This window comes from Dermacentor albipictus, chromosome 2 (genome assembly GCF_038994185.2).
Source record: "Dermacentor albipictus isolate Rhodes 1998 colony chromosome 2, USDA_Dalb.pri_finalv2, whole genome shotgun sequence".
Classification (NCBI taxonomy): domain Eukaryota; kingdom Metazoa; phylum Arthropoda; class Arachnida; order Ixodida; family Ixodidae; genus Dermacentor; species Dermacentor albipictus.
In genome coordinates, this window is record NC_091822.1 from 113,746,592 (window position 1) to 113,759,445 (window position 12,854).

At 47.1% G+C, this 12,854-nt stretch overlaps 1 protein-coding gene across 1 annotated transcript; it reads left to right on the top strand.

The window, feature by feature from the left end:
* The first annotated feature begins 470 nt into the window (after positions 1-470).
* On the top strand, positions 471-2,804 carry LOC135910930 (uncharacterized). Its single transcript, XM_065443002.1, has 3 exons — positions 471-506; positions 1,818-2,280; positions 2,656-2,804. The coding sequence occupies exons 1-2, from the start codon at positions 498-500 to the stop codon at positions 2,220-2,222; spliced, it is 414 nt and encodes a 137-aa protein (XP_065299074.1). The 5' UTR covers positions 471-497; the 3' UTR covers positions 2,223-2,280; positions 2,656-2,804.
* The last annotated feature ends 10,050 nt before the right edge of the window (positions 2,805-12,854 follow it).

Consider the following 12,854-nt stretch of genomic DNA (forward strand, 5'->3'; position numbering starts at 1 on the left):
AATAAGCTAAGACGGGGTGACGACCCACTGCGATCGTCAAAAGAAATTAGCGCGGCACCATTTGAGTGCGCTTTTAAGCTGTACTCCATAGTGCAGAACGTAGTTCATAGTCCCCATGACTCAGTTAAACTGCCGCGTTTGTCCTCACCACGGCGCTCAGGTGCGACTATTGGCGTGCGCAAAAGATCATTCGTTACTTCGATCTGAGCGATTTGTAGTCGATAGCACTGTAGGAAGATCAATGACACGCACGGTCAGCGTCCCGCCTGCTAGGTGCCTGGTACAAAGGTCAATCTACGATTATGACGTGTTTGAGCTGGTTTTGCAAATTATAGGTGGTGACCCCTCATTTTTTTCTGAGCAAAACATGAGCAAGAGGGAAAGGAAAAACAGTACTGCGATGAACACCTCGATAAAGTAGAGTATTTAAGGAACTGGTGGTGCCTTCACAGTCAGTCTGCTCAGCCATTCGCAAGCAACGCCTCCACAAACCGACAATGATCACCGTAAGCACGTTTTCAACTGTACTTATCAAAAAGCCTGTAGACGGCCTCTGTTCTGCTCTGTTTCCGTCCATAGAGGTTTGTTTAGCAGTACCGGGACATCTTGATTAATTTTTGGAGGATCAATAATAGATATTGGCGATTTTGATAGACACACTATTATTGTTACATATTACAGTTATTATTACTGGCTTCACTGCTATCGCTATCACTCACTTTCTTTCACGCAGCGTGCGTAAAACGTGTTTTAATGATGGTGTAACTAAATGGGGACGGATATTCTTCATAGCTAGAAATCAAATATTTGGGCTAGGATCTACGTAATTAGTGTCTCCACTTTCATCGTGTGGAATTTTTTTAGTTCATATACACCATAACATTCAAAAATAAATAAAGCAGATTATTAGGGTAAGCTGACATTCTACAAACTACGCCATGTTGTGATGCTGGAAAGTTAAATAGAGAAAAAACGTAAAGTCAGTGTTCAGTCTCCACAATGTTGTGATATTGAGTGCATTTACTAAGTATATGCTACCATTTTATGATGAACCACCCCATAACCAGGTAAATCTAACTTATCCTATTGACCAGTCACCATATTTATCTGAAGGCAATGTCAAGTATGCGAGACAGCCAATGTGTCAGGTTGGTGACGGAGAAATAACCCTCATGCGTTGCAGAAAACGAAAGTGCTCTGATGGCAGTCTGAATATTATTGTATTAACGGATTCTCATGAATAGTTCTGAGTGAGGACGCTTCGTATTGGTTCGATGCATGTGCGCATTTTCGCTCAGTGTAGTTTGTCAATTTTTACGTCACTGTGTGACATAGTACAAATGTTGTCAAGCCTTTAGGAAACACAGCTCTGTAATATTGGCTCCGTGTCTCAGGTGCACGTAAACGGCTCTATAGCTTTTCCTGTCTCCATTCATAGACGCGATCACGCTAGTGCAAATGTGTGCATTGACGTATCTTCATAGGCACCCGCCGTGGTTGCTCAGTGGCTACGGTGTTAGGCTGCTGAGCACGAGGTCGCGAGATCGACTCTCAGCCATGGCGGCCGCATTTCGATGGGGACGAAATGCGAACACCCGTCTACGTTAAAGAAACCCAGGTGGTCGAAATTTCCGGAGTCCTCCACTACGGCGTGCCTCATAACCAGAAAGTGGTTTTGGCACGTAAAACCCCATAATTTAATTTTAATCTTCATAGGCGCTACGATTCGTGGCCTGCTGCTTTTTGTGGGACAACTGCCTTTTCTTCATCCTTTCTGAGGTTTTTACGCGAATACCGTTCAACTCTCCCTCTCGCAGTTCTATTCCTGCATCATTCTGGCCGTTGCCAGTGGTGCCTTCGGTGGATACGTAGCAGTGCCCGCAGTGCCGGCAGTCACAAAGGTCTACAGTGCACCCGTGGTCGCGGTGCCGGCCTTGTCCACCACCGTCCACCACACTCCGGCCGTTTCCAAGGCTAGCCGGGTGGTCAGCTACCAGTCAACCCATCCTGGGGTGCCACACACCTTAGCCAAGGTGTCCGCCTACACGCCCGCGGCCACGGCCGTGCACACCGTCCACGCTTCGGTGCCCACCGCGGTGACCGGTCTTGTCCATCACGTTCCGGCCTACAGCTACGGCTACTACCCGGCTGGCTACAGCTACGGCCACCGCTACGACTACCACCCGCATCCGGTGCGTTACGTGTACGGGGTCACCGCATAGGATCGTCACCACGGCCCTAGATTAGAAGACTACTGATACTCAGTAAACATGAAGAAATGTGAGTCTTTGTTTTCTTTATACCAAAGGCTTATGGCTTAGCATGAGAACTAAAAACCTGTAAATCATTTCTGTTAGTTCCATTATTTATTTGTCTGGAAACACTTTGATGTCATGTTCCGAAACAATAAATATTGGTGTGCTTGAGCTATCTTTTCTTTTGCGTTGGAATTATTATAATTTATTCCGTTTGATTTTATTTAGAATCATTATTAAAAATCAATTCACACTTTGGTGACCTTATAACAGCTACTGCGACTCATAAAACTCATGCGCGTGCTTCACATAGAAGCTATCAGCAAAATCAGCATCTTCGTCATAATTCTGTTCCCGCGTAACTAATTGATATCCTCTGATTTTTTTCTTTTTTTTGCAGATGCAATTCTAATGGCGCAAACCAACGGCTTCCCTCATCACAGGTGTCAATGGGCAAAGGCGACATCGACATAGTGTATGTTGATGCTTCTCTGGAAGTGAAAAGAACGATGTCATACGGATTGCACGAATAAAATATTTTGTTTCCCAGGTTCTCACTTTTGTGTTTTTGATCTGTAACTAAAGGCGCCTTGCACTGGAAAGACGCAGAGTGAAAGTTAATGCGACAATAGAAGCAGCTCAAAAACGTTACGCACCAGTCGTATGGTTTTTGTCAGAGTATATAATTTACGAAGTTTATATTTTAAGCAAACGTGTGTAATTGGCTGGCACAATTTGTAAAAAAGATTTGAAGAGTATTTATCAATTGTTTGGTAAATGAAAATTGTTAAGCCCTCATTTAGAAACGCTTAGAAACGTCTGCCCCTTCATTGCGAGGATAAAAAGTGGCAGGGATTTCATACTGGCAGTAAATGGGGACCACTGTATGAGCGACGTGTACTGAAACCTTTATGTGCATGCCTGAATTATTTGCATTCAAAATTGTAACACAATTTGGGTATTCTTTCAATTTTCATGTTTTATGACAGGCATTTAGTTGTTTTACCTCAGGTGCCTCGGTGTGAACTGCGCAAGGTACTGTGTTTGTTTCATTCAAAAATGATGCTTGTTACTATTGGCGAACAATAAATGTTCAAACTGTGTAGGGAAAAATATGCTTTGTAGAAGGTAACTTATTCTTGTATTGCACAGTGTTATACCGCCGTCGTCGGTAATGTTTCCCAGAGTCATAAAACAACACTGCAAGATACCAAATTCAAGTTCAGTGAAAATAGGAGAAATGCTAACTTTATTTTCTGGCAAAATTTTCATGTTACCGGCATAATTTAAAGCGTTGCAAAGAATTTATGAAACCTCTTTATTTTTCCTTTTTTTTGTGGTGCGTCAAAGGAAGTTCGTAGTTACGTCATAAGAGCTCCGTAGTTGCGTGTCTTTGGTGAATTGAACTAGAAATATAACTTAACAGGCAAATTTTTAGGACCAGTTCTTACGAATTCATGGTGCCAGGTAGCGCAATATTAACGGGGACAGGGGAACAACGAAGCACAAGCGTGGCTGTTCAACACGAAGCACAACCGTTGTTACTGGGTCCCCGTTTAGCACGTGCTACCGGCCACCATGAAGAAAATTAGGCACCTTGTTTAAACTTGGCAACCACAAAAGGGGCATTTTATTAGTTGTATGTAGAAAACATCACACTGCTGTCACTCACTGTGCGAATCGATGTAAGAGAAGCTTTGTGTGCTGTTTTCTTTGATTGATCAGAAAAATAGCGGTGATGTTCACTACGGATGTTTAATTTCTTCAGTATTTTGTGCAATATGGGAGTGATGAATGGATGCAAAACGTAACGTTACCTGAACCACTGATGTTCATTGCGTGTAGTGCAGAGAACGCAGATGGAGACGTGTTTATAGGAGGCGTTGCTGAATTCCAGTGCCCGTAAACTCCAAGAAGTTAGCACTGTCATTGGCTCACTTTGTACATTGCATCGTGGCAGAAGTGTCACATTTTATTTGTATAATGTAGTTGTTTTTAGCCAAAACCGCAATCGAATTATGAATCACGCCGTAGCGGTGGACTCCAGATAATTTGTGACCCTCTGGGTTTCTATAACGTGCACATAAATCTAACTAGAGTGGCGTCTTTGTATTTCTGCCCCGTATAAATGTGGCTGCTGCGGTCGGAATCGAACCCACTACCTCGAGCAACGCCGTAACCGAATATGTACCGCGGCTCGCACAGAAGTATTGAGTTGACCTGCGGCTGCTTCGGTAGGGTCAACTAGAAACCGCGGTGCTTTTATGCGGCTGTGGGTATGCACACGCTGTGCCAGTAGTCCGCCTGACAAGCTTGCGCGGTGTTTATTTTTCAGAAATAGTAGGAAGGTACCATACCGTACATGGAAGTAAATTTTATCCCGTTTGTCCATGGTGCCCTTTGCAAGAAAAACGTTTGGCGGTGCTCCAGAGAGTTACGAACGTGTCTTACATGCAGCGTAGAATTTAGAACGTTGCCCTAGCAGAGCGACAAATGCTACCGAAGTAAAATTTAGCGGAAATGAAGCGAAACATTACTGAAAATGTCTTTGCGAAGATAAACGTGCATAGACCAACGGCCGATTTCGCAGAAAATTCTTCGTCAGGTCTTCAAAAGTGTTATACAGCGGTTTCCAACAATACTTGCCAATGTCTCACGGTAATTCTATGTTACACGAAGCTGCTATTTTCTAGAAATCGGGTCATGTTATGTGCATTGTGGGCTGAACTGCAGCGCTCCTGGCCTAATTAGAAGCTTTGCAACTTATTACTGAACCCTCGCTTTTTTGTAAGTTTCATAAGGAACATAGTAGTTCTGCTGGTGTCTTGAGGGAACTGAACAGGGTGCCTTGTTAATATTTGTTCTAAATCCCGGGAAGTTAAGGGATAATGCGTAAGTAAAGTTCAAAGTGCCTGGGATATTCACGGCGTTGGCAGTAAATTACGCATGCACGAGAAGGCAGTAAATTACGCATGCACGAGAACGCTAGGGCTGCAGGTGTGTATCACGAGCAACGCAGAATTTATACTAGCTGCCTTGGGAGAACTGTCATCGAAACGGAGACCAAATTTATCATAAAAAAGAAATGCTGCGCGCTTGATATATGGCCAATGTTCCGGCGAAGTAAAACATGTGTGGATAAATTACTGCCTTTGTAGAAATTCTTCCAGAAGGGGCTGAAAGAATCGTATGCGGCCATGGTTTCCGATGAACCGGTCAGGGGCACATATTAAGGTATGCGACCTAATTAGAAGCAACTGAAATTCTTATTACACTGTACAAAAGGAGCAGCGTTGGTGGAAATCGGATTTCCACTCCACAAGTTTGCAATAAATCTGCTACGTTCCTTTGATTTAGCCATTCGTAATGCGCCACTGCATGCGTGTCCGTGAATTGCCCATTCCCCGAGATCGCTTTGTGCCACTGATACGCCGAAGGCAGTGAATCTTGCAGTGCAGCTAGATAGACGTATGTGTTGTAAATCTAGGTAACTAACCCGTCATCACCAGTGTTCCCACGACAAGCGGCACACCTCGCTGTCGTACCCGTGATGTCAGTGCGTATACGCCTCAGAATCTGCATTCACCTGAATTAGCGCATTGCATTTCATCCCAGCTTGTGAGCGGTCTCGTGCATGAACCCCAAAAATGAAACTTTATTTAATTATGTCTTCTATAAACAGTATGTCTTCTGGTCATTACCGAAACAACACTCGCAAGGCTCTCTTGATATCATTTCTCTACAGCATGTATTTTTCTTTAGTTCAGTAAAGGACACCCGAGAAGAAGATATGCCTGTGGCATTGCGAAAATGGCTCTGGTATATTTTGGTAAAAGTCCTAATAAGATCATACAGAGAGATTTGTTAAATTGTTGTTGCCGTATTAAACAGGGAGCCTCATTTAGCCGAGCGCAACACAAAGGTGTACGGACAACAATATGATCATGGTGGATTGTACACGAGGAACGCAAATGTACGCCTTAATAGTACTGGCCTTTACAGCGGTGGGTTAGTGGCTGTTTCAGACGGGTATAAAAGCCGCTGTGGCACCTAATTGTATGTGAAACAACATGGAATATTCATCCGCCTTCTGAAACAAAATTTATTTTGATATATGAAGTTACTATATTTGCGAATATTCTGCTGGCTAAAGATTAGTGGTAATCGCTTATATTAGAGCACGCACTGTGAGCAGTGGTGGCGGCCGTTAGCAGTACGTATATGTCCCCGGGGTTGCTAAAAAACGATACCAGGGGCGCTATAACGTAAAACTATTCCAAACTTTTTTATTCCAATTCTGCTATCAGCCCTCCACGATTGGTCAAAAACTTTTTTCGACCACTCCCACTTCACCTGTCTGTCACGCGACGTCACGAAAACCGCGATACCCCCCCATCTGATATGATGTGTACACACTGATTATGCATGATTTGACAGAAAAAAGAAAAACAGTTATTTCTGATTCGACTCCTTTTCGCCATTAGCCTTCGGCAATTGGTAAAACGTTTTCGTGCTGCACCCACCTCACCTGCCTGTCAGGCGACGTCACAAAACCGCGAAAACTCACCGCGTCAAAGTGACGTGTATGCGATAAAGATGCATTAATATGCCGAACAAAACTGAATTTTCTTCGGAATAGCCGCAGGCTGCCCCGTTCCGAAAGGAATAGAAGATGGCTGCCGCCGATCACTCAGACGCTGGATACTCGTACCTGCCGGAGAGCATGGGTGTATTTGCGTATAATAAAACTTCTTGCGTGGCCATGTAACGTTTTCGAGCACTTTCGGCACGTTTACCCCGTCATTCTGCCAACTCTTCTTTGCTGAGGGTCCGTTTTAGCGTCATTCTTGAGCTTCCGTTGCATGCCGCCGCGATTTTCGACGAGCCACCGCAAGCTAAGTAAGGGAAAGCCGACCAATCGTAGACGCCGGCACCACCCTCTTCATCCGGTTATCGACTTTCAGTGCAGTGGCTCTGCCCCATCGAAGCCCTCTCCACTTGAGCGTTCTCCTCGCCTCTTGTCAGCCAATTAGATACGACAAGCCGCTCAGTGTAGGCAATGTTATTCGTTTTTCAAGCGAACAAAAGTGACCTCCTATGAACGAGCAGATCGTTTGATTGGTCTGTTCAGACAACCCTGCGGGTGACCGCCTGGTGCTTGCGTTGGCTGCTACGCAAATTTGACGTCAGAAGATTGGAATAGAAACATATTGGAATAGTTTTACGTTATACGGCCCCAGAATTGCAGTAAGCAATCGTTTATTGCCGAAAATAACTTTGTCACGTAGTAGTGTTAGATATGGAGCTGTTTCCTGCGATTACTTCGAGTTCCCCAGACCACATCGGATTGCAGCACAGCTAGTTGAGGAATGCAGAAGCAGGAACGCGCATTCCAGAGGAGCGGCCGAGGAAACAAGTTTAAGGCAACAAGTTCACGTGCCAACAAGTTCGCGCGCCGCCGGGATTAGCAGGTGGGCCTCCGACAATGGAGCATGAGCAGCCCTCCCCTTCTCCTCGTTAGAAGTGCATTGCCAGTCTGCGAGGCAAGACCGCAGAGAGCCGCCAGGTGTGACACCGCGACACGGGCGCCTACCATTGGCTGAAAGTGGCGTCATCGGAGCGGACTCTCCCATTGGTCAAACATGACGTGACTTACAGTGCTCGAAGGGTTTATAAGAAGCCTTCCAGAGAGACCTGAGCATTCTGGGACAGGCCCTGATTCCCTGATTCACCTCTCTCGAACTTCTTGCCGCGGGCCGCAGCGTCCGAGTTGCTGCTGGCCCGTAATGACTGTACGTCTGGTAATTGACGCTCACGCCTCCTTGTACATAATGTAGAATAAATACTCCCAAGTTTTGGTTCTTCATCCCGACGTCCGTCCTCCAACCCCTACATCTGGTGGCAGCGGTGGGATCGCCTCCGAATGCATCAGCTGGTGGCAGCGCTACGGATAAACCTTCGTCGAGAGAGATCCTAAGGAACCGGGAAGAGCGACGAAGAGAGAGCCTTCGTCGAAAGAGGTCCGAAGAAACTGGGAGTAGCGAAGAAGGAGCGAGCCTTCGACCCAGGAAGTCCGGAGGAACCGGGAACAGCGGACGAACGAACCGGATGGCAGAGTGCTGCAACCGTAAGTGAGCGCGTGGTTTTTTTCCTTATGATTCGCCAGACTCAAAGGTTGTGTGTTCAATTTTGATAGTTCTGGGAATCGGGAGTTTGATGCATTGTGTGTTTGCACAAATTAATTAAGGAAAACAGTTTTAACCACCTGTCGGGGCAGCTGCCATGGATCTTAGAAGGTTGACGAGGTTAGACTTGTTGTTGGTGTGCGATGATTTGGGAGTTGAGGCGGACGAACGGATGGAAACGCCAGCTATCATAAAGGCGATTCAAGATAGTGGCAATGATGAGAAAAGCATTGAGCTTGCTTGGGAGGTGATACAGGAGCCACGGCAGCGTGAGCGTCGTGTACGTTTGCGACAGCGTCGTGAACTTAGGAGTAAGCGTCAGCGTGAAGAACGCGAGAATGAACGGAAGCATGAGCTTCAAGAACTTACTCTTAGGTGTGAGCTTCACGATCGTGAGAATCAACGTAAGCTTGAGCGTGAGCAAAAGTATGAGAGAGAGAAGGCAGCACTGATCAAAGAGATACAGTATTGTGATCAGTTATTGGCACAGAGACAACGGCTGTCTGAGAATTCTGTACGTAGTACAGAGCGAAAGAGTGAGGCAGCATCGAGCGGATTTTCGCCAGAAGCCGACGAGGAGAGTAGTGCCTGTGAGATTAGCTGCAGATTCATAAGTGAAGGGAAAAGGCTAGCTGCTAACGATGCCTTAGTGGCAACAGAGGCCGTTAAAGGCCGCAAGGAGAGCGACGAGGTGCTGTGCCAACAGATGACTGTAGAGACAGCTAGGCCAGCTGCGAACAAATTGGCACAGTTACCGCGTGTGTGCGTCGCTGGTAAGGTTAGCGAGGTTGCTAGCGAGGAAAAGGGTACTGTTGACGCGACAGACGCGAGCACCCATGTAGAGCCAGATCTGCGTGCAGAAGTGAAGTGCGAGCTGGACGATGCAGTTGAGAATAGCTCTCGGGGTGGCGAGCTCCGTAGCTCATGAGAGAACAACTGCATTGTTCAGGGATCGGTGCGGCTCTCCGACAGTCTAGATGGCCTAGATAGGGATGATTCAGTTAATCATTCGGACTGTGCGCGTGAGACAGCGATCGATACCGACGGGCTGTGTGTCGATGCACAGCGTGCGCTGGGCAATGTAGTAGAGGGCAGTTCGCAAGAGTGCGAGTTGTCTAACTCGAGTAAAGCCTGCTGCATTGTGCCAGAGTCGGTTGAGGTGTCCGCCAGTCGAGGCAGAGAGAATGTTGATTTAAATGAAAATCAATTAGACTGTGCGGGTAAGAGACCGATCCGGGCCGACGAAATGTGTACCGGCCAGCACGAGGCACGAGAAGGCGACATGAAAGTGAGTGCGAAGAGAAAGCGCCGTAAAAAGAAGCGCAGTAAAGACCGGAAGACGGTAATTAATGTAGCGCGGCCAAAGATGGCAAGAACCCCAAATGGGCAGGGCGCGAGGAGAAGAAAGGTGCGGTCGTCATTGACGATGTTGACGCATCGAAAACGTTCGAGCCACCGGTCAAAGGGGGACCGCGAAGCATGTTCTGCACGGACGCGGACAAAGGGCACGAGGCAGTTAAGCTCCTCGTCGTTCCGTAGTTCTTTTCACAGCTCAGCGTGCAGTTCGAAGAAACGCAAGGTGGCAGGACGAGACCAGGTGGGGAGTAGCGACGCGGTCAATCGAGTTTGTGTTGAAAGCGGGGCGCGAGGACGCAAATTGGCAGGAGACCGTAACGTCTTGGGGGAGCTGATAGTTAGTCAGCCCTTTTGTTGTCTCTCGGCAGCCAGAGTAGCTTTCATGCCGCGACCACCGCGAGGACGGCTCAGAGTACGAGTCAGACATAAGCGTTTGGAAAGGGAGGCGAAGAGCCCTTCCGTAGAAATGGAGTGTCTTGTTTTTTTTTTTTTTGAGCATCGGAAAGTTTTCGCGATTTGAGACTAGGATTTCTTTCAATATGTAAACGTATGAGCTTTGTGTTTTCGTTTGAGAAGCTCCGTGATCTGAAAGATGAGGTTTATGTAAACATGCAGTCTCGCGAGATGCTCATTAATAAGTAGATAGGTTTTTTTTGTGTGTGTGTGAGTAACCTGAGGGTCAAGGTCACTGTTGAGAGGCCTATCGTAACGCGCGTGTGTTTTATTTAAACTTCTTTCTTTTTAAGTGTTTTTTGAATTTTCTAAGGTTAAGCGCGTAGATTTTCAGTAAGTGCATGATTTGCACGGAGAAGCGTTCTTAGTTCCATTAGCGCGTGTCCTGTGTGGACGGAAGGAAGCAGACTTTATGACTGGGTTGCTAGTGTGTGTGGAGGGCAGCCGTATTCTGACTTCTCTGATAAGTACGCGTGGAACGAGTTATTAAAAGACGTATCATTTTAAGGGTTCTGCGGAGTGTGTAAGTCCCGCAAGTTTAATTGTCCGTTTATGTCACGTGTCCTGTAGGACTTTCAGGGAAGAAACGTGAGTAAGCGTAAATGAAAAGTTTGCCTACAACACAAGTATGCATTCTGAATAGTGACCACAAGGCTAGCGCGCTTGTGATTACGTACTTGTGAGGTTGACCAGATTATTCAGTGGCACCATTACGTGCGATAAGTACGCCACTGCGATAGATTGGAAACATGCTGTTCGTGTGGTTAGGCCACTTAAGTTATGTTCGGCTGTTTTCATTTGTTGTTTGCATCGTCAACGACCCTTTTGTTTTGCAACAACAATAGTACTCTGGTCTTGTCGGCAATCGAGGAGAAATGGATAGCTGTTTGGAGGGGTGGTTGGAACTGCTTTGTCAAAATTGGGGAACTAAAAGATCAGGGTTGATTTTGACTCAGTAATAGCCTGGCGAGTCAGGGGTGAAGAGCCTGCGCTTACGCGTGGTGCAGCGCTGTGTTGTTTGGTTTGTTTGACGTATGTTCTCCAGGGCCCAGGATCCCGAGGGTTGTCAAACGAGGCTCGACCCCAGTACCCAGCAGCTTCTTTCAGCGTTCCTCATGGCCAGCGAATTGAGTTCACCGGCCATTCAGAACAACCGGGGCGAGGACGAGCTGTTAGATATGGAGCTGTTTCCTGCGATTACTTCGAGTTCCCCAGACCACATCGGATTGCAGCACAGCTAATTGAGGAATGCAGAAGCAGGAACGCGCATTCCAGAGGAGCGGCCGAGCAAACAAGTTTAAGGCAACAAGTTCACGTGCCAACAAGTTCGCGCGCCGCCGGGATTAGCAGGTGGGCCTCCGACAATGGAGCATGAGCAGCCCTCCCCTTCTCCTCGTTAGAAGTGCATTGCCAGTCTGCGAGGCAAGACCGCAGAGAGCCGCCAGGTGTGACACCGCGACACGGGCGCCTACCATTGGCTGAAAGTGGCGTCATCGGAGCGGACTCTCCCATTGGTCAAACATGACGTGACTTACAGTGCTCGAAGGGTTTATAAGAAGCCTTCCAGAGAGACCTGAGCATTCTGGGACAGGCCCTGATTCCCTGATTCACCTCTCTCGAACTTCTTGCCGCGGGCCGCAGCGTCCGAATTGCTGCTGGCCCGTAATGACTGTACGTCTGGTACTTGACGCTCACGCCTCCTTGTACATAATGTAGAATAAATACTCCCAAGTTTTGGTTCTTCATCCCGACGTCCGTCCTCCAACCCCTACAGTAGCTAATCTTGCAGAAGCGAGGTCTGATGATCGATTTTATTTTTCGAGTACTTTCCATCGCCTTCGCAGACTGGCTTTACGAATTGTGACCTTGACGGGATTTCCTGAAAAAAAAATATTCGAGAAATTTCACATTTGGCCATTCTCACAGAGAGAATGTCAATGTTCATGAACAGTATCCGTGGTTTTTCATGCAAGGCTCTTGAATGACTTATCTTAAGCCTTAAATTATGCAATAACTCCAGCCATTTCGTGGAAGAATCTAGTGAGACTTAAACGCATGCATGAAACTTCATTTAATCACTTGCATGGAAACGTTCACGTAAGGTATGGACGAGTTGAGGATTTGAGTTCAGTGCGCCTCCGTCACAAAATACTCCAAGGATGTTCTACTTCGGTAATTAGGCCACTGGGCACATTTTTGACTTTGCCAAAACAATAAAAATGCGCATACGTACATTTCTTGACAGGGGTGACGTAGCCGAAGGGGTTGAGTTCGTAGCCGTAGCTGAACCCGTGTGGCACGAGGCCATGCACGTAACTGTAACCAAGTGGGCGGTAACCGTACGGATGTCCATAGCTGTACCGTGCGGGATAGTGACCGTATCCATAGGAGGGAACCGGGTGGACAACGCCTCCCACCGCGGTTGGCACGGAAGCGTGGACGCTGTGGACAGCCGTGGCGGCAGGCGTGTAGGTGGACACCTTGGCCACGGTGTGGGGTACTCCGGGATAGTTGGTGCTGTAGCTGGTTACCCTGGTGGCTTTGGACACGGCCGGTGTATGTTGGACCGTGGACACAGCTGGAGCGGCCGCAACGTAAGTCGTGG